Source organism: Aspergillus fijiensis (assembly GCF_003184825.1).
Source record: "Aspergillus fijiensis CBS 313.89 unplaced genomic scaffold BO72scaffold_33, whole genome shotgun sequence".
Classification (NCBI taxonomy): domain Eukaryota; kingdom Fungi; phylum Ascomycota; class Eurotiomycetes; order Eurotiales; family Aspergillaceae; genus Aspergillus; species Aspergillus fijiensis.
In genome coordinates this window covers 1-22793 of record NW_024469009.1, presented here as the reverse complement: position 1 = coordinate 22793, position 22793 = coordinate 1, and the positions used below count along the sequence as shown (strand labels likewise).

At 55.0% G+C, this 22793-nt stretch overlaps 8 protein-coding genes and 1 pseudogene across 9 annotated transcripts; 4 read left to right on the top strand and 5 right to left on the bottom strand.

The window, feature by feature from the left end:
- Positions 1 to 364: 364 nt before the first annotated feature.
- BO72DRAFT_497574 (uncharacterized protein) lies at positions 365 to 1012 on the bottom strand (the record flags this gene model as incomplete). The annotated part of the gene is made up of 2 exons (XM_040948699.1): positions 365 to 679; positions 755 to 1012. The coding sequence occupies 2 exons, from the start codon at positions 1010 to 1012 to the stop codon at positions 365 to 367; spliced, it is 573 nt and encodes a 190-aa protein (XP_040799852.1).
- A 1454-nt stretch (positions 1013 to 2466) lies between these two features.
- BO72DRAFT_497573 (uncharacterized protein) lies at positions 2467 to 5131 on the bottom strand (the record flags this gene model as incomplete). The annotated part of the gene is made up of 3 exons (XM_040948698.1): positions 2467 to 2838; positions 2911 to 3140; positions 5092 to 5131. 3 exons carry the CDS (start codon positions 5129 to 5131, stop codon positions 2467 to 2469), a joined length of 642 nt encoding a protein of 213 aa, XP_040799851.1.
- BO72DRAFT_t173 lies at positions 4480 to 4565 on the top strand (annotated as a pseudogene). Its single transcript has one exon. The product of its transcript is annotated as a tRNA-OTHER (tRNA).
- A 333-nt stretch (positions 5132 to 5464) lies between the features above and the next one.
- BO72DRAFT_528903 (FAD/NAD(P)-binding domain-containing protein) lies at positions 5465 to 8792 on the top strand (the record flags this gene model as incomplete). The annotated part of the gene is made up of 5 exons (XM_040950209.1): positions 5465 to 5500; positions 5551 to 6225; positions 7257 to 7583; positions 7649 to 7949; positions 8017 to 8792. The coding sequence occupies 5 exons, from the start codon at positions 5465 to 5467 to the stop codon at positions 8790 to 8792; spliced, it is 2115 nt and encodes a 704-aa protein (XP_040799850.1).
- Positions 8793 to 9775: 983 nt separating this feature from the next.
- Positions 9776 to 11552, bottom strand: BO72DRAFT_407070 (uncharacterized protein; the record flags this gene model as incomplete). Its single annotated transcript, XM_040942340.1, has 1 exon — positions 9776 to 11552. A coding segment is annotated over exon 1 (1755 nt), but the record flags the coding sequence as incomplete, so codon positions are not given.
- Positions 11553 to 11680: 128 nt separating this feature from the next.
- On the top strand, positions 11681 to 12064 carry BO72DRAFT_449331 (uncharacterized protein). Its single transcript, XM_040944997.1, has one exon. The coding sequence runs from the start codon at positions 11736 to 11738 to the stop codon at positions 11916 to 11918; it is 183 nt and encodes a 60-aa protein (XP_040799848.1). The 5' UTR covers positions 11681 to 11735; the 3' UTR covers positions 11919 to 12064.
- A 54-nt stretch (positions 12065 to 12118) lies between these two features.
- Positions 12119 to 14315, bottom strand: BO72DRAFT_154881 (amino acid transporter). Its single transcript, XM_040939256.1, has 2 exons — positions 13590 to 14315; positions 12119 to 13501 (listed from the first exon to the last, which is right to left on the bottom strand). Exons 1-2 carry the CDS (start codon positions 14102 to 14104, stop codon positions 12313 to 12315), a joined length of 1704 nt encoding a protein of 567 aa, XP_040799847.1. The 5' UTR covers positions 14105 to 14315; the 3' UTR covers positions 12119 to 12312.
- A 705-nt stretch (positions 14316 to 15020) lies between these two features.
- On the top strand, positions 15021 to 16416 carry BO72DRAFT_487115 (uncharacterized protein; the record flags this gene model as incomplete). Its single annotated transcript, XM_040947963.1, has 3 exons — positions 15021 to 15406; positions 15469 to 15796; positions 15924 to 16416. 3 exons carry the CDS (start codon positions 15021 to 15023, stop codon positions 16266 to 16268), a joined length of 1059 nt encoding a protein of 352 aa, XP_040799846.1. The 3' UTR covers positions 16269 to 16416.
- A 1187-nt stretch (positions 16417 to 17603) lies between these two features.
- BO72DRAFT_154857 (putative C6 finger domain protein) lies at positions 17604 to 19222 on the bottom strand. Its single transcript, XM_040939255.1, has 3 exons — positions 18956 to 19222; positions 18564 to 18890; positions 17604 to 18512 (listed from the first exon to the last, which is right to left on the bottom strand). Exons 1-3 carry the CDS (start codon positions 19074 to 19076, stop codon positions 17851 to 17853), a joined length of 1110 nt encoding a protein of 369 aa, XP_040799845.1. The 5' UTR covers positions 19077 to 19222; the 3' UTR covers positions 17604 to 17850.
- Between the last annotated feature and the right edge of the window lie 3571 nt (positions 19223 to 22793).

Sequence of the window (22793 nt, the reverse complement as noted above, 5' to 3'; positions counted from 1 at the left end):
AGGACTGGAGTCCGAGGTGGAGAACCTTGAAAGGGTGAAGCAATAGGCTTTCCTGCCGTGCTGAGTGCCTCCCTGCCCTCGGTCAACCTCTCTAGCCTGCCTTCCTCGCAGCTCTCAGCTATTGCAATTCCCCCGATGGCCGATAATCATGTTACAGGTTCTGAGGCTCGGCATATGCTACCCAGACGATGGAAACCATCAGAACGCGTGGTCACGACTGGTCTCGACTCCAATCCTTGATAGAGGCCATTTCCCAGTCGAAGGAATTCGCTGCTGAAACTTATGTGGCATAATTCTTTCCCTGGCATGTTCTGTCGCAACCGGCCAGGGCACGAGAATTCAAGATAGAGCCATCCACCCCCGCCTATGGGGCCCGTGGTACTGGCGTGCGGAGTTCAACAAGGTCTATTCCAAGTCCTGTGCCCGGGGCTCTAGGCCACGCCTGTCCAGCTTGCGGTATAGCCTGGCCGGTACCTTGCGCCAACGAGACGCCACCGGCATCCACCAAGACAGACAGTGATACTACCCGCCAGCACCACCACCAGCCGGAGGAAGAATCACAGAGCGCTGTGAGTGCCGCGAGCACCACAATAACCACAGCTCCCGAAATTGCCCCTACACCTTTCTCAGCAGCAATACCTGACCCTTCCGACAACATGCCAAAAGCAAGCGCAAAGGGCTGTGTAAACCAAGGGTCAGCTGACCCTGGGTATGCGTGCGGTGGCTGGGGACACCTCTACTGTGCCCATGTCACAGCCATCGATATCAGCGCCTGCGACGTCGCCAGGAGGTTAGGCTTCGACTCTGTCATACAGCCTCGGGAGCCAATTTTCAAGAACGGCTGCTCAATCCTGCTTATGCGGGCATGACTGCTCCAGCGCGACAAGTGATTCGGGGGCCAAAGGATATCCCAGAATCCACAGACCCGGAACTTGCCACTTCGAGCCAATGAACCTAATTCTTTGACAGCCAGATCCAGTCGCAGGCAAAGAGACCCGACTTTTGGCTGCATCGCGCGTGAAGTACTCGAGCCAGATAATGAATGCTCTATGCGATCAGCGACTATCGAGGAGACACGCGTATCGCCACACTGCAATCTGTTGCTTGCGCAGATGTCTTGGAAAGGCTACCTGCGTGACCCTCAATACGAGCCGTCAACGGAAGTGGCAGTCGGATTTGAGGGGGGTTATGCTCGTCACGGAGATGCTCACTGCTGCGGTCACAGAGATCAATCAGACATGCCTGTCTGTGACTGCGGCGCACTGGCGCGCGCGTCTGTTGATAAGAAGTCGGAAGCTGAACCTTCGCCCGGCAGCGGAGTATCGGTTTAGATACCTGAAATCCTACTACGATGGCGAAAGTGACTAGCTCTGCTAGAGTTTCTGAACCACATATCTTGTGTAAGATTTTCAACGTGTTTTCTCCAATACTGAGGGAGGCGAGCGACTCAGATATCAACCAGATATGCCTGTCTGTGACTGCAGGGCACTGGAGCGTGTGTCTGTTGATATGGTATTTGATGCTGAACCTTCGCTCGGCAGCGGATCACCGTATTATATACGATGGCGAGAGTTGGTAACTCTGCTGCAGTTTCTGAGTGAGAATTCTTACATGGAGTTTTCAAATTGTTTTATCAAATGCTTAGGGAGGCGAGTGACTCATCGCCAGGGGAGTCATCATCCAACAGCCGCGACTCAAAAGAATCTACATGTGGAAAGCCAGAAGGTGCTGAAGCTGACAACCACGGAAGAGGTTCTACAGGTGGAGATAGAGCCGACGATACCGAGACAAGAGGGATCCCCATATTACACTTCAGGACGATGAAGTCAGAGATCCCCAGATGGTACAATACGATGGTGCTGTGATTAACCCTAGTTTCATGTCGGTTGTCACAGCAACTACGTCGGCAGATTCGGATCCCGACACGATCGATACAGGCACGCTCACGACTGACGAGCCCACCAGTGTCGGTCAGGCCTTTAATGAAATCATGCGCCGGCGATGGTCACCTCGAGATCGCCCGTGGTCTACCGCCGTCCGACCGGCACATTGACACGACGATCTCGAGATGGAGGCGAACAGCTCTGCAGTACGCAGCCTACTGTGGCAGAGAGGAGGGGGTCAGGGATCTACTTGAAAACGGCACGTATGTTCATGCGACGGATTCGTAGGGTGAGACGGCGCTCTCGCATGCCATGATGAGGTATGGAGATGAGGCAGTCGAAGTGCTCCTGGCCGCGTGGAGCAGACGTGAATACAGGGGTTGAGATGCCCTTGTTGCAGAGTATCGCTTCGGACGATTGTAACCTTGTGCCTTGCTTGCTCGCTCATAGAGCGGACCCTGATGCGGGAACCTACAACAGCAAAGAGACAGCACTCACCCGTACGATCAATCAGTCTTGCGATCTGGCCGGTCATCAACTGCGGGAACGGTGCGCCGGTGGATGCTGTAAACTTCACCCTGTTCTACTGCGGCGCCGGCTGCCCCAAACAATGATGCTGCACGGCAGCATCACGCAGTCCCCATTGACAGTACGTCTGTTCCGGTAGGCGAGGCCATGAGCCGCCGGCGTGGAGGTCCCGATCCGGATTCACCACAGTGACGCTGGGGAAGGCGACCCTGAACTTGAGGGCGCGCGCCGGGGTAATAAGGGGAGTTGGAGCCGTCTTGTGTCTGGCATCTCTAAGGCACATCCTGCCATCCCAGAGTGGCCACCCGATTCTCGTGGCTGCGATGTCGATCATCCAGCGATCCCACCCCATTGGGGTCACGACCTCGTCCTCGAGGACTTCCCTGCCGCGAGTGGCGTGGACCTTGGGCAGAACTTCGATCGCGTCCTCCAAGCAAGTGATGAACCCGCGAGCGTCGATCGTCAGGGATTCTCCGCCTTACAGCGACGCCGGACTGACCGGAGACGAGATGGAGGTTTTGGGGCAAAATACCGTAGCCAAGGAAGGGGTGATGGTGTTGAACTTGATCCCCGGCCAACTGTGAGAAACATGGCCCGTCTGCCGCAAGTCAACACGAGGAAACCGCCGTACAGTGACGCTGGCCTGACTCGAGAAGAAATGGAGGTCTTGGTAGCGAGAGACCGTCGCCAAGGAAGGGGTGATGGTGTTGAGGGAGGTTCCGCCCTGCTCTGGGCGTGCGTGAGTTGGCTATGGAACACTGTACTTGCTTGACGATACTTTACCTTTAGGGCTGGCTGTCTGTCTGTCTGTCTGTTTATCTTTTGAATGATTATTTGAACTGTGCAAGGCAGTCCACCTCAATCGCGCAGGACTTGACTGCCGCCGCGGATGATTTCAACGACTCAGCAGGCGCTCCTTCCCCCTTTGAACTTACTCGAGCCGAACACCTCTTGCGAACAGCTCTTGCGAGCAGCTACAGGGAGGAAGTAGCATGGAATAGCTCATGACCCAAGTCATTCCAGATTATTGGGTGGATATCCTATTTGAAACGCGCATGGGTCTCTTCAAGTTTGACAGAAGTCTGCCGCCTTATTGCAGTCGGTTGGCTCTCGCCGACTTCAGACGACAGACTTAGCTAGCAAGTTCGCGTACTTCACACCGAATGACGAGGTCTACGCTTCCATCAAAGTTACTTGCAGGAGTGTGAAATCATCTTGGTCGAGCTGCGATCAGGTGTCGTCGAACTATGATGGGAATCAATTTGCAGCTATGGGCTGTTGGCCTAAGGCGGTTACTAACCAAGAGATGCATACATATATAGGAGATTAGATACAGTTTGAAAATATACTTATGATAGTAAAAGTCTCTCACGAATCTATAGATGTATGGGGCTGACCCGAGGGCTTACGAGTTAAATGCTCACTGTTGTGGAAAATCAGAGGTCGGAGACTCGCTAATCGCGATTTAGGAGTTGAGGCGCGGTTTCTCTCGCGATAACCATCTCTTTATAGATAGACTATGGCATTAGTGGGCTATACCATCAATGTAAAATCCATTTTTGCTATATCTACATCAAGTTCCTGGTATCCAAGAGGCAGTAATGTAGCTTCAGGTACTTAGCATGCCAGCATCGCACCTGTGTTCTACAAAACCTGGCCAGCTGCCAACCGTACAACCGTACAACCAAGTGCGCGAAGCTTCACAAGAAAGGAAGGCGCGACAGACAGCCAACTTGAACCTTGAAACAAGCAAGCCACTCGACCCCCTCCTGCACGTACTCTAAAAGCCAATATCATTTATACACTTCATATACTACACGATCCGAAAGCCCTCATCTTCCGACATCCTCTCCCCCAGACATCAAGCAAGCCAACCCACCCCCACCAACCAACATCCCAACAACCCCAGAAACCCGAATCCATTCTTCTAAACCCATTTACCATCATCAACAGCTATTCAAACCACCCCGAACCCCCCAAAAAGCCTCGCGGTGCCGCAAAGCCGTGGCAACAGCCTAACCCAAACCAAACATATAGGCCCGGCAAGTGCTGTCCCTCGCAACAAACACCCCGTATGGTCTAGATGGAGACGACGGTTGTGGGTCACCTAACGGTTTCCTGCTTCAGACCTGGGTTCGAACCCCAGTACGGGGGAAGCTCTTTTTTGTTTCTTGCCAAGGGGAGAGGGTTGTGTCATTGGGATGTCATCGTTGTTTTGGGGTGGTGGTTATGATTAAGGGCTGCGGTAGGGCGTCATCGCAGTGTGTTTTGGGGGGGGGGGGGGAACAGTCATATGGACAGATCCGCGTGTATCCCGTTTCTGGGGACTTGTGGCAATGGTAGTTGTAAGGGGCTTGGGGTTGACTTTTGGAATTGTTGGTGAGAGATATTAAATCCGGGGACTGTGGGGGTGGGCAGAGGTGGAAGCGATGAAGCTGGGGGTTTGGGTGGTGCACAGGTGGATTCGGTGGTCTAGTCTGGTGTTGCTCTTGACAGCTTGCTGAAGCTATGTGATGTTTTCTAGGTACGTAGTATCGATTCTGTTTGTTCACCAAAATGCAGAATGTCAGAGTCTTGGGGGAAGTTTATTCCCAAGTTTGAGCTATATAGGAAGTCGACCAAATTGAGCTACATAGGAAAGTCGACCTCCTCCACACTCAAACTCACAAGCTTGACTCACCGACAAGAACTCTACTAGCAGTCGTGAAGCCCACGAGCATCTTGAAATCCTTTTCTAATCCAGCTTATACGCCCTGGTACAGCCATCGAAATAGATCCAGCAGCTAACTAAGATGATCTTCCCTCCGCTGCCGGCCCAACTCGGACATATCCTCGGCTTTACAGCAGCTCGGCCCTAAGAAAACCGAGGCCGAGTGTATCCCCGCATCTCGGTCTATGCCTCGGAGACAGCGCTTTTGATCTGATAAGATCAATTTCATAGAGAGGCAGCCACAGTCTAGCAAGTATAAAGACCAGTTCCCTTCATGATCGCCAACCATCAGATTCCAACCTCACCATCCAACCATTCTCAACAATCCTGATCAACACCAACAATGACCACCCAATCCCCCCCAACCATCTGGCACGGCGTACGTCCACCCCACTCCCACCCCGTTTACCCAAAACTAACCCCCCAAAGGACGGCCGCGAACAAGCCCTCCAAGCCCACCTCCTCCAGCACCCCGCCGCCGCCCACCTCCGCAACAATCCCACCGCCATCCTCACGGAAATCGACAACTGGGCCACCGCCCACAACCACTGCATGATGACCATCGGCCCCGAACGCAGCCAGCCCATCGTCGATCTCATCCGCTCCTCCTCCCCGCGCACGATAGTCGAGCTAGGCGGCTATATCGGCTACTCCGCCATCCAGTTCGCTGACGAGCTGCGCCGCACCACCACCACCACCACCACCCCCGGCACCGCAGCACGGTACTACAGCCTCGAGAGCAACGCTGCATACGCGGCGGTAGCGCAATCGCTGATCGACTTCGCGGGGCTGGGGGATCTGGTGCGGGTACTTGTGGGCGAGGCGAAGGAGTCGTTGGCCCGGGTGGCACGGGAACTTGGGGGCAACACAGCGGTGGATCTGCTGTTTGTCGATCATTGGGGGGAGCTGTATCTTCCGGATTTGCTGGTCGCCGAAAACTTGGGGCTGTTGAGGGAGGGCGCGCTGGTCGTGGCGGATAATGTGGGGATGGAGGGGGCGCGGGCGTATGCGCGGTGGATGGAGCAGGCGGTGCATGAGGTCGAGGGGAGGGTGGTGCGGTATGAGACTCGGACGTTGCCTTATACTTTGGTCAATGGGCAGGAGGTTTGTGTACCTTTGATCGTGAGATTGAGGGTGTGGTGTTGCTGACTTGGTTTTGTTCTAGGATGCTGTGATGATTAGTAGGAAGGTTTGAGGGGTGAAGAGTATTTGAAGTGGCGTTGGTGATGGCTGGGTGTGGTGAGTGTGGGAATATATTCCCTTCTCGGGCCGGTGGTACTTTACCCGTGCGAAGACGGCTTTCGATCACGCTGCTCTGGTTATCTCTTTGACAACATCTGGTGTTATATCGTTGATACTTTGTGATGGTATTGTCTGGCGATATCATCTCTGTTGCACCAGGTGATGGATATGGGCGGTGCTGCCTTCATTCAAGTCAAGAAAGTTATGCGTTCTTAAGCTAGACCATCATGTTTGCAATGTTTGCCTGAGGTCGCGGCGGCGTCCTTTGCAGTCTGCTCCAACCTTGTATTTGGGGAGATTTTTTCAGTGAAAATCTTGACTATTCTTGCTCTGGTCATTTTCTGGTCCCAAATTGACATTTTCATCAACAATTTGAAAAACACATTGCGAGATATGGGACTATGTTTGGCGACGGTGCACTCACACCATAGTATACCGAGTCTTGGCACGGAAGCGGGCGAGCGGGCATAAAGATAGTAGATACTAGTAGTGACTGAGACAGTGCGCAACAGCAAAGTCTGATGCAGAAAGGTCTCTGCCCATTGCATAGAACTGGCTGTGCTCACTGTTGCAGGACACACGGCAGCAAGAAACCCCCCAATGCATGCTGCACTGCACCCTGCAGTCACGGGTCATGTGAGTGCCCTCCCAATCCGGCAAAAACCATGAGAGCCAGCCCTAAGCCAGATCGGGAGATGACAATGAGAGCTCCCCGGGCCCCGGCCAGGAAGTGTACTTCCTCTCTTGGCCAACTTTCCGCTGCTACCATTGCTAAAAATCATACCATGCAATCTTGTGACACATATATATTAAGCTCCCCAACCCTAGCTCTCATCCCAACCACCTTCCCAGCCCCAAATCTCCCCCCCCTTTTACTGATCCTTTACTGGCAGAACCCCATCATGTACGACGTGATCGTCATTGGCGCCGGCTTCAGCGGCCTCCAAGCGGCCTACTCCGCCCAGCAAGCCGGGCTCTCAGTTCTCGTTCTCGAAGCCCGCGACCGCGTCGGCGGCAAGGTCTGGAGCGTGCCGCTGGCCTCGGGACGGGGCTGCGTCGAGCTCGGCGCCGCCTGGATCAACGACACCCTGCAGCCGCGGGTGTGGGCGTATGCGCAGCGGTTCGGGATGAAGGTCGTGCAGCAGCGGCTGGCGGGCCAGGCGGTGATGGAGCCGAGCGGGGAGGAGCGATTTCTATTTCCGTTCGGCGTGACGCCGGAGGTGCGTGACCTTCTCGTTTCACCCTAATGGGATGAGATGCTGACAAGCTGGGGGGGGCGAAACAGTTCAGCGAGGACGAGAAGAAGAGCCTGGAGTCTGTCCGCGACCACATCCAGGCCGAATCGCTCAAACCGGGGCCCGTCTCCGTCGAGGACGACAGTATCACGTTGGAGGAGTACGTACGCAACCTCGGGGCGCTGCCCAGGGTGGTCCAGATGGTGAACCTGTGGGCGCAGGTGATGCACGGGGTGGAGGCCAGCGAGGAGTCGGCGGGGTGGTTTATCGACTACTGTCGTCGCAACCGGGGACTGTTGGCTGTCCGTGCGGACGACGCGTCGGGGGGACAGTATTTGCGCTTTCAGGATGGTGAGCCCATCCCCAAAGACCTATCCCAACGAGACGTACACCAGCTAACATCAGCCCACCTGCAAAGGCGCCCAAACAATCGCCACCCGCCTGGTAGCCCTGATCGGCCACCAAAACATCCACCTCTCGACCCCCGTGCAGGCCATCCACGACCACGCCTCCCACGTCACCGTCACCGTCACTACATCCGATAAGAAAGCCTACACGGCCCGCAGGCTCATCCTCTCCCTCCCCAGCACCATGTACAAAGAGCTCACAATCACGCCCCCGCTCCCCCCCGCCGTCCGCACCGTCACCGACGCCACCATCCTCGGCGACTACAACAAGGCCATCATCTGCTACGACACGCCCTGGTGGCGCGCCCAGCACTTCAACGGGTACTTCGCCAGCTACGCGGGGCCCGTCATCTTGGCGCGGGACACCTCCGTCGACGAGAAGCGGCACTTCTCGCTGACGTGCTTCGTGAACGGGAACCCAGGGAGGCAGTGGAGCCGGCTGCTGCCGCACGAGCGGCGGGCGGCGGTGCTGAAGCAGCTGGCCCGGGTGTTTGGGCAGGACGACACGTCCGAGGTGTGGCGCCCGATCGAGATGTTCGATCAGATCTGGCAGCATGAGCGGTATAGTCGGGGCGCGTTGGCGCCGATCACGGCGCCGGGGCATTTGGCGCGGTACGACGAGGTGTATGGGCGGGCGGTGGGGAATGTGCATTTCGTGGGGACGGAGTATAGTGCCGTCTGGAAGGGGTATATGGAGGGGGCGTTGTGGTCGGGGGAGAAGGGGGCGGAGGAGGTGGTGCAGGCCTTGAGGGGGAGGGGGAGGGGGATGGGGAGGGCGGTGTTGTAGTTTCTTTTCGCTTGCCTTCTTTTCTGGTGGGGGTGTTTATTGCGATTCCAGCTTATTGACGTAGTGACGAATACTATAGTAAGTCTTGATGCGCCTTTCTGTTCGAGGTATTGTTATTCTCACAGAAATAAGCTGCATGCCCTTCCTTCTCCACTATACTATACAGTAACATTCTCACTACGAATCAACCCATCCCAAATCCATGCAACATGGTCGAATTGACATATTCAAAAGCAATGCAGCCCCATCCATGGATTTATCACCAAATACATTCTCCCCTCCCACCATACATTCAGTCTTTTACGCAGACCCAGGAAAGGGGAACTCTTTTCCCGTTCGGGCCCTCAAACCCACGGCCGGGACACAGACCTCGGACTGCACCCAGGTATTACCACTTAGTCGAAGCACTAGTTACCGTGGTGGGTATCGCTCACTCCGTCCGTGTTGATAAGCTGCATACAATTTTAGCTACAGCGTTAGTTTGCTTTTACTGTTGTCTTTTTTGCTGGCTAGATATATACCGTCCACTGATCCGGAATTAGACTAGGGCAGGGCGGGGCGGGGCGGGTTGGATTGCCTGATTCGGTAAGGAACGCGCTGCCGGGGCTTGACTGGGGTGGATTCTGGTATTGATGTTGTTCTTCTGGTTTCGGGTTTGGGGTTTGGAGTGAGGTGTACTAGACAGGCTAGATGTGGGAATGGGATGGAGGGCAGATAAGTGCTTTTAAGGGGGTGTTGATTATTTCTTTGTCAAGGGGTATATGTTTGAAGTACAGTACTTTGGGGGTCGTCACATCATCTGAGGGGCATTTTATAGACCCAAGATCCTCACAGAAGTGAGTACAGTACAGTCTACTGTAGAAATTCTACCCTAAGGATCATTCATCATATCGCCACGCCACCTCCCTCACAATCTATCCCTATCTCCGCTAACCCATAGCAGCGCCCTTCACAACCATCCCCAAGACATTCTACCCCATAATAGTCTCCAACCGTCTCTCCATCATAACATCCAACCAAAACGCCTCCTCCGGATCCTCCTGACCTCCACCCCCCTCCTCCCCCCCACAAGCACCCGCATCATCCGCCCGCCTCCACACCTCGCGCACCAAATCCCCTACCCGCTCCAGCGGCGGCCGCGGCAGAATCCGCGTGAGATCCGCCAGCCGCGCGCTCACGCGCCGCCGCGCCTGCGCAATCTCCACATCCACGGCGTCGAACGGCGCCCACGCGTCCGCCGCCACGCCTAGCGGTGTTCCTCTCGAGAAAACCAGACTCCCCGCTGTCGCGGCCAGGAGGACGGGCTGCATTACCCTCGTCCCTGAGGTGACGGGGAGGGTTTCTAGTAAGGCGATGATGTGGAGGGCGAGGTGCCGTCGGAATTGGCGGGGGGTCATTCCCGAGGAGAGGATAGGGAGAGCCGGATGCTCGGGTATGTGGACGTCTTGCTGGGAGTGGAGTCTCGAGACGAGGATGGCCGGGAAGGCGTGGTAGATCTGCAGCAGGGCGACGCAGCGGTAGGCGTCGGCGAGGATGGTGAAGTGGTTCGCCGGGGTGTTGGTGTCGCCTGTCGGGAGGTGGTGGCCTATGCCGTCGACGTCGAAGGTGAGGAGCTCGGTTTCGAGGGCTTGGGCTTTCGCGTGGGCAGTGGAGTGGATGGTGTCGTCGTAGGGGAGTGGGTTTGTTTGCTGGGTTTCTGGGGAAGTGGTCGGGCTGATAGGTGGCGCGTGGCGCGCAGACCGAATGAGGCGTGCGATCTGATAGAAATACTCCAGTGCAGTGGGGAGAGGCCCCGTCCACGGGTGTAGAAGGGTCTGGCCGTTGACCACGTAGATCGGTAGGTGGTGGTCGCTGTCGCCGTCGCCGTCGCCGTCGCTGTCGCCGTCAGCAGCCCCGACATCCGAGATATCCTGCGCGACGAACGCGGCTAGCATATTCCAGTATAATAGACACTGCTTGAAAAATGGATACTGCTGAGTGAGGACCTCGGAATTCGAGGATGATGTGGGAGATTTGTGTCCGTGGCTCCGGCTCTGTCGCACGAGGAACCGCCGCGCGGCCTGGAGATAGGGCAACCCCAGGTCGCCCCCGTTGTGCCACGCGGTGGTCGACCCGACCATCAACAGGCCGTAGAATAGATTCTCGTCGTTCAGCGTCGGTGACACCGCCATCGCCTCCTGCAGGGCGTGGATGGCCCGCCGCTGCATCTGGGCGCCCACGGCGCGCATGCCGGGAAAGTCGCCGGCCAGCGAGGCGGCGGCCATGCTCTGGATGGCGTAGTAGATGGGGGCGTTCTGGCTCCAGAGGCGGGCGATGTTGGTGCGGAAGGGGTTGAGGTCCGAGTCGAACGACGACCACATGGCGCAGACGTAGTCAAAGTAGTATTCCACCAGCAGGGCGGGGAGGTGAACCAGGAATGAGGGTATGGAGGTGTCTGTGAGTCGTCGCCGGAGACTCTCCAGGTTGTCTATCTGGTTTGGGGTGCGGGCAGACGACAGGCCTGGTAGAGCGAGGGCATTGTGCAGCGCCTGAGGAGTTGGTGCCGGTAGAAGGTCAGCCAGACTACCTCCGTCCATCTCCGTGAGAAGCCCGATATCCAAGTCAATGGGGTTCGCCTGAGCATCAATCCCTTCTTCTCCCTCCAGCTCTCCAGTCAAAGGAAGTCTCTCGCCCTGCGTCCCCGGACCAGAGTCCCCAAAGTCATCCTCATCCTCAGCCAGAGGCAAAGTCATAGCCATAGTCACAGCCACAGCCCCATCCCCCCTCCCGATTTCCCCAGCCCCAGCAACCTTCTTCCTCCTCTTTTTCCCCTCATCCCCCCACCGTATAAACGGCCGAGTATACCCGGGACACGTCTGCCCCCGCCGCTGACACTCATAACAAGCAGGCTTGCTCTCATCGCATCGTCGCTGTTTTCCCCCTCAGCATCCAATACCATCCCTCATGCACCTGCCAGGCAAAAAGAAAAAAGAAGCAGAAAAGAAAAAAGGCGAGAACGCACCCGTCGCTTCTTACAACTCTCACATCCCGTGCGGGATTTCGGAGCTCGGCGTTTATTTTTCCCTTTTGAGGGTGGTTGTATCTGCGTTTGCGTTGGCCAATTTGGTGGTAAGTCGGGGTTTGTGATTTCCATTTGCTTATTCGATTCGGGTTGGTTGATTGTAGATGCTTGGGGGGTGGGGGGAGAAAGGGAAGGGAGGCGAAGGAGCCCAGGAGAGTTTCTCGTGTTAAGACATATAGGGAAAGGAATCCCCCCCCCCGCCCCTCTCGCCTTTATTGTGCTTTGGCTGTGGAGGGGTGGGGTGTTATGTGTGATATCACTAGTCACTAGTCTAGTAGCCTAGATAAGGCGTGATGGAGGATTGTCGCTTTTGGTGGGATTTGCTATCGCTATCGACAGATGTACTCCAACAAGGCAAGCTAAAAATAAGCGGCCGATTTTACCCCGCATTTCCAGCTGCACTGCATGGCACTGCACTTTTCAAACAGCCTTCGGCTGGGTTTTCATTCCTGATTTGGATCACTCACTTATCTTGTTCTTCCGTACCAAAAGCCCCCGCAGAGACTGCAGCATCTCCTCCCAGAATCCCACCGCGGGCTGCGTGACCTCCAACTCCGCCTCATACGCCGTAATGGCCGGCGCCTCCCAGACCAGGTCCGCCTCCTCTGGCCGGACGAACTTGGTCTGCTTCAACAACTTCCACCCCAGGAACAGCGCGGGCGCCACGATCACCATCGTATAGTAGGTGACAAAGTCCGCCGCGCTCCAGGGCATGAAGCTGCTGTAGCCGTAGCACGTCACGACACAGACCATCCAGACCAAGCCGATGTACGCGCTCCAGGGCTGGAACCATCCGCGGTAGGGCAGCTGGGCGCGATCGAAGCCCTGGGCCTGGCACGCGCGGTAGAAGCAGATGTACGTCGTGGTCATGACGATGTAGTTAATCACGCCGGCGGAGGTGGTCAGGTTGATGATCCAGCTCAGCACGGTGGCGGTGTTGTTGGAGAGCTGCAGGAAGGACAAGAAAGGGAACAGCATCACGACGCCGAAGCAGTAGATGGGGACGCCGTGGCGCGTGCAGCGCCGGAAGATGCGCGGGGCGCGGCCCTCGACGGCCAGGCCGTGCAGCACCCGCGTCGCCGTGTAGGTGTACGTGTTGCCCGCCGAGAAGATGCTGGTCACGAGCAGCGCGTTGACGATGTGCGGCAGCACGCTGACTCCCAGGTTGCCCATGGCGATCACGTACGGCGACGCCGACGCCGACCCCGCCCCCGCCGACGCCCCCGTCGTGATCGCCACCAGGTTTGCGTCGTTGTACGCCACCACCACCCCGACGCAGAGCGCGCTCCCGATGAAGAACACTCCGAACCGCCAGTACACTGTCTTGAAAGCGTTCTTGATGTACCGCCGCGGGTGCTTGCTCTCCGCCGCCACCATCGAGATGTACTCCGGTCCCACGCAGGCGAATGACGCCGCCCACAGCGCCGCCAGAAACCCTTCGAACCGGCCCAGCGCCCCCGTCGCCAGATGCGTCGCGAACGCGCCCGGGGTATTCCAGTAGCGGAACCCGTACGCATCGCCCTGCGGGTTGCCGCCCACCATGGTGATGAAGGTGAACAGAAACAAGACAAAAAATAGGATCACCTTGCCGCCGGAGAGCCAGAATTCCGCCTCTCCGTAGGCTCGGACTGCGAGGACGTTAAGGGACCTGCGAAGAAGGTGTGAGTAAGGCGAGTCTTCTGAGGGCTTTTGTGTTTCCTAATCAGGGGATCGCGTGTGGGAAGGAAGTGGCTTACGCATATAGTACAATACACGCCACGCAGATGGCCGCGGTGGGGATATGATCGCTCCAGAAAGCCAGCACCTCGGTCAGCGCCGTGATTTCAAAAGGGATTAGCAGCGCTTCGTAGAAGAAGAAGTTCCACCCGGCCATGAACCCGAAGGCGTCGTCCACCCACCGGCCGGCCAGACGGATAAACCCCCCTCCAACGGGCATGTACGTGGACATCTCGGCAATGCAGTTGTTCACCAGCGAGAGCATGCAGCTGTAGATGATGTACGCGAGCAGGAGACTGCCCGGGCCGGATTTGGTGAGGGCGGTGCCGATGCTCACGAACACCGCAGTCCCAATCGAGCCGCCAATCGCAATCAGCTGAATCTGTCGGTTATCCAGGCGACGCTGTAATCCATGGGCATCTGGCGGGATAATGGATCCGGGTTCAACGTCGGAAACGGTAGCATACACGTCGCTTTGGGCGGCCGATTTGCCTTTCTCCTCGTCTACAGGACGATGTTGCATGGGGGGTGTCATGGTGGGCGGGGACGGTTGAGAATGACAGGTCGGGGGAATCCGTACAGGTACGTATTGTATGGGGTACAAAGCCCTTTATAGCGCTAGCTTATCTCTACCCGGCCGGGGAATCCAATTTCAATCTGTCATGATTCGCAACGAAACACCAAAGCGAGCAATCTCTTCCAGGCTGATCCCGGTGTGCACTGTCATGGAACCGGCATGGAATAAGCATATCGGGCTTGAGCTGGAGTTCATTGGCCATTGATGGACTGCTGTCAATGTTTTTGCCACACTGTGCGCTCAAAGCATCGATCGTGAGGGTTATCGAGGCCTCTTATCAGGCCCAGAGCAGACTAAGATACCGAGTAAGCAGACATAATTGGCCCCTCACGTAGTGCGAGATAAGGGTGTGTCGCTGGAGCCCAGTATTGGTCCTTGTTCATGTGGCGTGTCGTCACCGGCGAGGGATTGGCAAAGGAGACAGGGCCACAGCTGTCAGGGCCTTGCAGAGATTTCAGTCGTCAGCACACGATTTTCAGCTGGAGGGCAGCCCTGCGGATGTATTTTATACTCGTTAGCCAGTCGGACAGAGATCGGATGATCAATTACTCATGCATCGCGAGCTCTCTCTTGATTCGAGCGAGGATTGTTTGCCTCCTGAGGCATGGAGCCCCGGATTCCTATCCTTTTTCGGTACTCCCACGCGCCGTCTGGTCCAGAGTATACATCCATCGAACATGTATATCCTCCACTTAGACCACAGCGGATTGTTGAACGTTTGTGGAATATCTTCCACGTCGTGGTGGGATATACTGGTGAGCACAGAGTGGTGATGCTGGTATAAAGGCCTCTTCAATCATGGACCGTCGACAACATCAAGGACAGATCCATCCTTACTCTCAATCACCAAAAGCCTCAAACATCGATACTCATCATGGCCGCCACCGCCGTGCAAGCCCCCATTGCCATCCAGGCTCCCGTCGCGCCACCCACCGTGGTCGCCTCAACCACCTTGCGCGCCACACGACCCACTAAACAGATTCCCGAGTCCATTATCCAGCGAGCGCGCGCCGTCGAAAAAGTGGACTTCGACGCCACCAAGCACCTGGCGACTGCCACACCCGGAAAGGTCTTCATGATGAAGGACCTGGGCTTCGAAGGCGCGGGGATCTCGCCGACTGCACTCTCCGAGCCCTTCCCCCTCTTCACGCCAGAAGCGGTTCAGCAGATCCGAGCTGAAATCTTCAGCGAGCCTGTGCTCCGTGACTGCCAGTATGCCTCCAGCTTTGCGACGAACATGATCCGAGGATACGGGCCACAGTAAGAATCCTTTGGTGTGGAATTTGTCAACCCCTGAGAAAGAGGCTAAGCCGAGTCGCAAGACGAGCCCCCTTCATCTTCAACGCCTGGCACAGCCCCGAGCTCCTGGCCACCATCTCCCGCGTCGCGGGGATCGAGCTCGTGCCTGCGATGGACGTCGACGTAGGCCACGTTAACGTCTCCGTCAACGACGCCGTCGTCGAGTCGACGAAGTCCTCCACTGCCGACTCAGACGACGATGATGACAGCGTGCCCGCCTTCGCCTGGCACCACGACAGCTACCCCTTCGTATGCGTGACGATGCTCTCCGACTGCGAAGGGATGGTCGGCGGCGAGACCGCCGTGAAGACGGCCAACGGGGAGGTGTTGAAATTCCGGGGACCGCTGATGGTGCGTCGCTGCTCTCGCTCCGTCCCCCCCCCCCCTTAACTATCACCTGTCCCAATCAATGCAGCTATCTCTTTAACCCTCTCCTCAGTTCTCCCCCAACCCCTTGCTAACCTTCATCCCGGTATAGGGCACAGCCGTCGTAATGCAAGGCCGGTACATCGAGCACCAAGCGCTAAAGGCCATCGGCGGCCGCGAGCGCATCAGCATGGTGACCGCGTTCCGGCCCCGGAACCCCCTCGTCAAGGACGAGACCGTGCTGACCAGTCTGCGGGGCATCAGCGAGCTGCCCGAGCTGTACAGCCAGTATGCGCTGTACCGGATGGAGAACCTGGAGGAGCGGCTGCGCGTGCAGCTGAAGAGGCTGCGGGAGCAGCACGCGCGGCGCTGCTTCGATGTCGATGCGATTCGGGGGGCGTTGGGTGAGCAGCGAGCGTTTCTAGAGGCGACGCTGGAGGAGTTGGTAGATGTGTAGGTCTTTTTGGTTTCGATGGGGGAGGATGATGAGGATGTTAATGAATATGATTATGAATATGATCTGAGGGTTTGTCTCTTGTGCTTGTGTCTGGTTCGATGAAGGAGGTTTCTGGCGATGGTGCAGGTATGGAAATGATGGAAATGATGGAAGGCGAAGGTACGGTCACTGCTTTGATGGCTTACCTGGAACTGACGGGCACGTGTCGTCGGTGTTTGTCCTGTTTTATACCTTCTATACGGTGCCTACCTGGTATCTTCTAACTCGCTCCCCTCTGGGATTTGCGCTTCCATTGTTCCAGTTAGGTAGCCATCCCTTTCATTGTTAGGATCCAGGCATCGTACAACAGACGAAAAGAATATTCCCCTGCAGGGGGGACTGTACCATCACTGCCTTGAAGTTATGTACTTTGTTTTCCTCCGTGGTCCGCGGGGGAATATGCCTGCGAAGGAGGCGAAGACTTTCCGCCGGTACTTGCAATGCAGATGGCTTGAAGTCTTCTTTCGGCCAAATTGCTTGCACTCACTTTTGTCGTGATCTGCAAGAGGTGGGAGTTCGACAGAAATGGGACTGGGGCGAGTGCAGTACCACGCAGACGACTGGCGGTGGGTGCGTACACTGTCTAGAATCACCCTAATTCTCCTGTCTCTCCTTCCTCACGCTCTCTATCACCTGTGGTCATATTTTCGAGGCTGGTTTGTGAAGGTATCTATGCTTTCCCGTTGTCTCAACCTACAGAGGCCAAAGTGAGAAGAGGAGGATGGAGGTCATAACCAGGATACTGGATACTGGGAAGTAGAGTCGATTCTCATATCAAATATCACTTGCCTCAGTCTACAGTATACCCATGCACAAGAAGAACGTATCAACATTAGTCTAAATGCCCGCGAGTCAAATACAGTAAACCCCTCTGCCCTCAACCAGCCAGCCAGCCACCCAATCCATCTATTCGGGGAATCAAAACCAAAACGGAAGAAAACAACAACACGAACAAAGTAAGTGGCTAGGTAGTATGTCGAGCTGGTGCAGAATGGTAGGACGCCTCTATGTTCCATGATCTTCATGTCGAACAACAGTCTATCGGTCATCCCGTCCTGACAGATCCCAACCCACCGATCCGGGTCCAAGACGGCTGAGCCCAAGATCCACTGAACGCCGAAAACAAATAGACAAGAAATATCAAAAGATAATCAGACACCCGTCCCGCTGGTGACTTAACACATAGCTCGTGACGCACGCCATGGATATCCAACGCTAAATATGAACACTCGAAGAGCAAGCTGAGTGGGGGGAAATGGTAAATAGATGAAACTTCTGTCCAGCAGCAAGGAGGACAGGGGAGAAACAATCGTTAATTAGAAGAAAATGGGGTCTCGTGGGTCGAATCGAAATAAATGTACCGCCCAAGATCCTATGCGCCCGCTAACAAGCAGCCTGGTATTGTAAAGCTGTATGCATGGTTGGTATCAGACGGAGAAGAAACGAAAAGTATGCAATGCGTCGCCCGGGGTATTATGCCACTGTAGAGTTTGGAAAGTTCTGGTTGGGAATGTTTCGTAATCGCCCATCATCGGCTGCTTCGTCATTGCGGGGATTGTCCTGGACCTGGATGTCCCATCGGCGGAGGACTACCAAAGCCGGCTTGTTGCACAGGATCGCCAGCGTACATAGGGTACTGCACCACGCTCATGGGAGACATGGCGTTGACATCCTGCCAACCAGGATATCCCATCGTCCCTGGCTGGCCAGGGTAGGACACAGATACCGGTGTCCCTTGAAGATCGGCGGAAGGAGGACTCTGGGGGTTCATCGGAACGCCCGGGAACGACTGCGCCGGGCTGGTCATTCTGCGTTTGAGATCCGCGGGGAGCGGCTGCACAAATTGAGCAGGGTTGGGATAAGGCGCAGTCATGTCGGTCGGTTGCGCAGGGAACGTCATTGATCGCGCGGGAGCAACCTGCCACACCGATCCATCGGGTTGCATTGCGTACGTGGGTGCAGCATTGAGCGCTGGGTTTTGCGACGGGACTGTCGGGGTGGCCGGTAAAGGGGACGCGGTCGGCATTGGGGCCATTTGACCCGGCGCAGGCGCCCAGACATTGGCAGGTACGTTCATCATGTTCTTGCCCGCGGCCATGGACGCTAGCATTTGTTGATCGGGGATCGTTGTAAACTCATCCCAGGCGACAGTAGACGCGTCGATAGACGGATGCGGCGCGAATTCAGAAGAAGGAACACTGCGCTCTGTAAGTGCGTTAGTTCATCGACCCACCCCTTCACGAGAGATCCACAAACCAGGAGCAAAAGTCGCCATCGGATTGCCGGGGAAGACAGCGGCGTTGAACCCCGCTACGTCTGGGTTCGCACCCAGTGCCATTGATTGGTAAGGGAAGTACGCTTCTGTTTGGTCGCCAGTGAGAGTGGGAGGCGATGACGAGGCTGTCGAGGGATCTGTCGATGCCGTTTCCAATCGGGAACTCGGGCGTGATTTCTTCTCGATGGGAGGCTGCTGGTCAACGGGAAAGAATTGGCACTCTTTTCGCAGTCGGATGCAGTTCTCGCATCGTCCCTGAGCATCATCCGCGGCGAGAAGGCATCGGATTTTCCGTCGTCGACAGTGCACTTGGATGGTGATGAGTTCGACGGCTTTGATGGACACACAGAAGGTGGAGGAGAGCTGAGCTTACCGCATGCGACAGAGGTACGATGATATCCAAGCTTGTTGCGTTTCTTATCTGCAGCGGATGATTCCATGATTGCGTCTTGTGGTATCGGAGAGGGGTTGATGTTCTGAACGAGTGCGGGCATAGCCCCAGCAAAGGTAGATAGACGGTACGATGGAGATCTGAGGCAGTAGCTGCATTAATCGCAGAGAGCCGAAGGTCGAGATGGTGGAGTCAAGTGGGATGGCGGAAGTAGATCCCCGACGCGCGAAGAGGATATAGAGGTGTAACAGATTGTTGGAGTCTCGATAAGCAGGCGTCAAGTCAATGCGACAGACACTGGAAGTGAATTTGTCCCAAGAAAAGCCAGGAGTGGGTGGGGAAGGCGAGATGGGAGTCTAACGGTGATCACGGTCGTTATCGTGGTACGTATTGCGAATGGCCTCGTTTCAGCAGTGGGACTCCACACTTTGTCCGCAGCAGGCACCGTCTAATGCCACACCCACACACACAGAACCACACAACCACAAAACCACAGTCCAGGAGAGAGGCAGGGTCGGTTTCACGCGACTTGAGCGGACCGGGGCGCAAGCACCACAAGTGAGACCTGGATTAAGATTCGTAGTCTTCGAGATTATTGTCCACCGATTCTTGGCCAAGCTTCCTTGTCGCAATGTATTAGCGGGCCCGGAGGGGGGGAGGAAGGAGGGTGTCGCAAAGGATAAATTTCGGCCCAGCCCAGATAAATTGAGATGGCGGAGGGAACCAGGGATCCGCCCTGAAATATTAAAATAATTAAAGTATGTAGTCTGGATGGAACACTGGAGCTGCAGGTAATCAAAGAAGTGTAAGGAACGAAGTGAGGCAGGAGACACGGGGGATGAAAGATGTCAGTTGATGAAAAATAGTTGATCGTGCGGGATGATTAGTGGTGATAATGAAGGATGGGATAATTAACCCCAGAGCGGGGAGGAAGAGGGGGGGGGAGGGGAGAGAAACGGTGAGGGGTGAAAGGATTAAGACGAGGGGAATAAGAAAGAGGAGGAGAAAGAGGTGAAGAGAGGAAGAAAGTGAGAGAGAGAGAGAGAGAGGGAGGGAGGGAGAGAGGGAGGGAGAGGAAGAGGGAAAGAAGGAAAGAGAGTGGTGGAAGTTGAATCGGCCAGTCGCAAAGTGGTAGTAGTCGTAGTAGTAGGAGTGGTGTGAATGGTGAAGCGAAGTAAAGTGAAGTAAGTTAGTGTAGTAGGAGTAATAGTAGTCAAGCAAAACAGTCCAGAGGAAATATGGAGAACTCCCTCCGTAGGAGTCGTAGTATCGTAGTTTCGCTCCGGGATCTAGGATGGATCTCGGGACTTTTAATTTATCTGGTTGATTTTATTTCCTGCGATTGCTTAGGATCACTTTCCCTTCTGGGAGAGCTCGTTTCGCTTGGTCTTCTAACTCCTCTGCTAAGGTTCAGCCAGCTGAAGTGCCGACAATGCAGAGGATCTGGCTGGTCTCTGTAGAGAGGGTATTCTCGATCGATGCCAGAGTGAACGATAGGGCAGATACCCAAGGAAAAGGGGTGTTGAAAGCCAAAACACAAGGTAAAAGTATAAAATGTGAATAACAGGAAACACTATTAGGACAATCGCATCAGAGTGTCGAAAGTTTATGAGGCTAACCGACAGTCAGTGGGAAGGGGAAAAATTAAAAGAAAAAGAAAAGTACAAGGGGAAAAAATTCATAGAAAAAAAGAAGAAAAAACGAAGTAAAACAAAAAAAAAAATAATAATATCTGCGATTCTTATTTTTGTCCCAACTCGAACTAACGTGAAGAATGGGAAAAAGACCAGGGTGGGTAGGGAGAAAATCAACATCATAATCACTCAGTCGCAGATACGTACATACGTACTGTAGTTCCAGATACCTACTTGCTCAGTGCTCACTAAAGGAGAGAGGGGGAAAGGCAGAAGATGACGAAGTACTGAGTAGCAAAGTAATCTAAAATGAGCGGTTTATTCGCACACAATATCCATTACCCAATCTTGTGTGAGATCGCTAATAAGGTACTGTCAGTGCTGAAGCAAAGCCATGGAACAAGAGGACTAAACCTAGCCACGGGTGGGCATTCCTATGCTAACTCCAGGGTGAAACACCTTCCTCGAGTGTTTTACTTTTCACATCGTGTTCCTTGCAAAACTAGTCTAGGTACGAAGAGACTACTACGACACTACCAACCACCACCACGATGAATAATGATTATGATGATGGTGATGATGCTTACCTCACTGGCACTTTTCGCCTCCCCATCGGAGATTCCGACTGGGGCAGCAAGCAGTCAGCTCCTCCAGCAACCTCTGATCAGCAATCAGCCTCGACGCTTTGCCCGATCGAATGCGTTCATCCGACTACAGTTACTTCAGCGGGCGACAGGGATCATTACAGTGGCCCGGAATGTGGCGGTGGATTGTACCTAACTGATTCCCAGATTGGATCAGGAGAAGGAATGATAGGGAGCGACAGGGTTCAACATCTGGTTCCTGGCGTCGGAGGTGTGTAGATTAGCCAGGGACATATCCGATGATGACTGCAGGTGTGTGCAGGTCCCGATAGTGATGCAGGGAAGCTGATTCCTCTTCCCCTGTGGCAGGATCAGGGACGACCGATCATACCATTGAAGTCGAATGATAGCAAAAGACCGTTTTACCCCTGACCCTCTGCCTCTCTCCAGCTGGTTCATCCCAAACCACACGCACCCGTGGTCCCAAGGAGACGGAAGCTGTGACAGACAGCCGGAAGAGGCTTAGTGAGAGGTGGAGATGAAAGTAAGAGATGGGAAAACGAGTCAAAAAGAGGAGCGACAGAAAGTGGGGAGGGGAGAAGATGGAAGGATAAGCCCTGGGGCTCTTGGGAAAGTCAGCAGGAGCACCACCTCATGACGAGCATAGGTAGGTGATGGGGATCTTGGCCTTGCTGACCTACTGTATGAGAGATAGGGAAAGGAGAAGATGAGAGATCGCTGAGAGCGCGACAGAAAGAGAGATAGAGAGAACGAGAGAGAGAGCAGAGAACAGAGGAGAAGAGAAGAGAAAAAAGTCACTCGGTCGATAACTTACAGTGTACATAGCATGAGTTATCCGCGACCTCAGCTGTCAATGAATTCATGATTTGAAGAACTGGGGAATCTGGATCCCGGGTCTTGCCCATTGAGCGTGGTTTTAAATTTAACTCCCTCGTTGGGACCCAGGGTTGAGGATAAAGCGTTCCATTGGATAGCCAAATGGGTGGGTTTGGAGGTGGGGCAGCAACTTGAATTCTCTTTGACGAACCCAATCACAGAGTTATGCCCTGGAGGTGCTCTAGTGCAGTGCAGTGCAGTGCCAGCCTGGAGCCCTCGACTCGACCGACTCTCAGGGACTTGCCCTTTTGAGGCATGACTTGGCGGTGACCACCTTATCCCACCTTAACCCAGGTGGGATTAGCGCGGACATGAAACACAGGCCTCGAAGTTTGCTGAGCTTCTCGAAGCCCTTCTGGAGGTCGGGACTCGTCATCAACTGGGGTCCTTTACCCCGTTGATTGGTGAGCCACCCTCTTCATCCCATCCCAATGATCCCATCATTTTCTTCGTCATCCTGGCTGCCACCTTTCCGGCTCTCCCACTGGTGCTTTCGGTTGCTGCCCGTTAATGAGGATGAGCAGATGGTGGGCAGATTGGTAGATTCATCCTTAGTCTCGTTTTCGTTTCTGGTTTCTCCTCCGACGCCTCTTTCTTTTCTCCAATTTCCCATCCTCCCATTGTCACTCGAAATCCGCACCATAATTTCCTCCTTCCAACAGAACTAGGTGATATTTAGCAAATGCTCTCGCCTCTCTCCCCCCC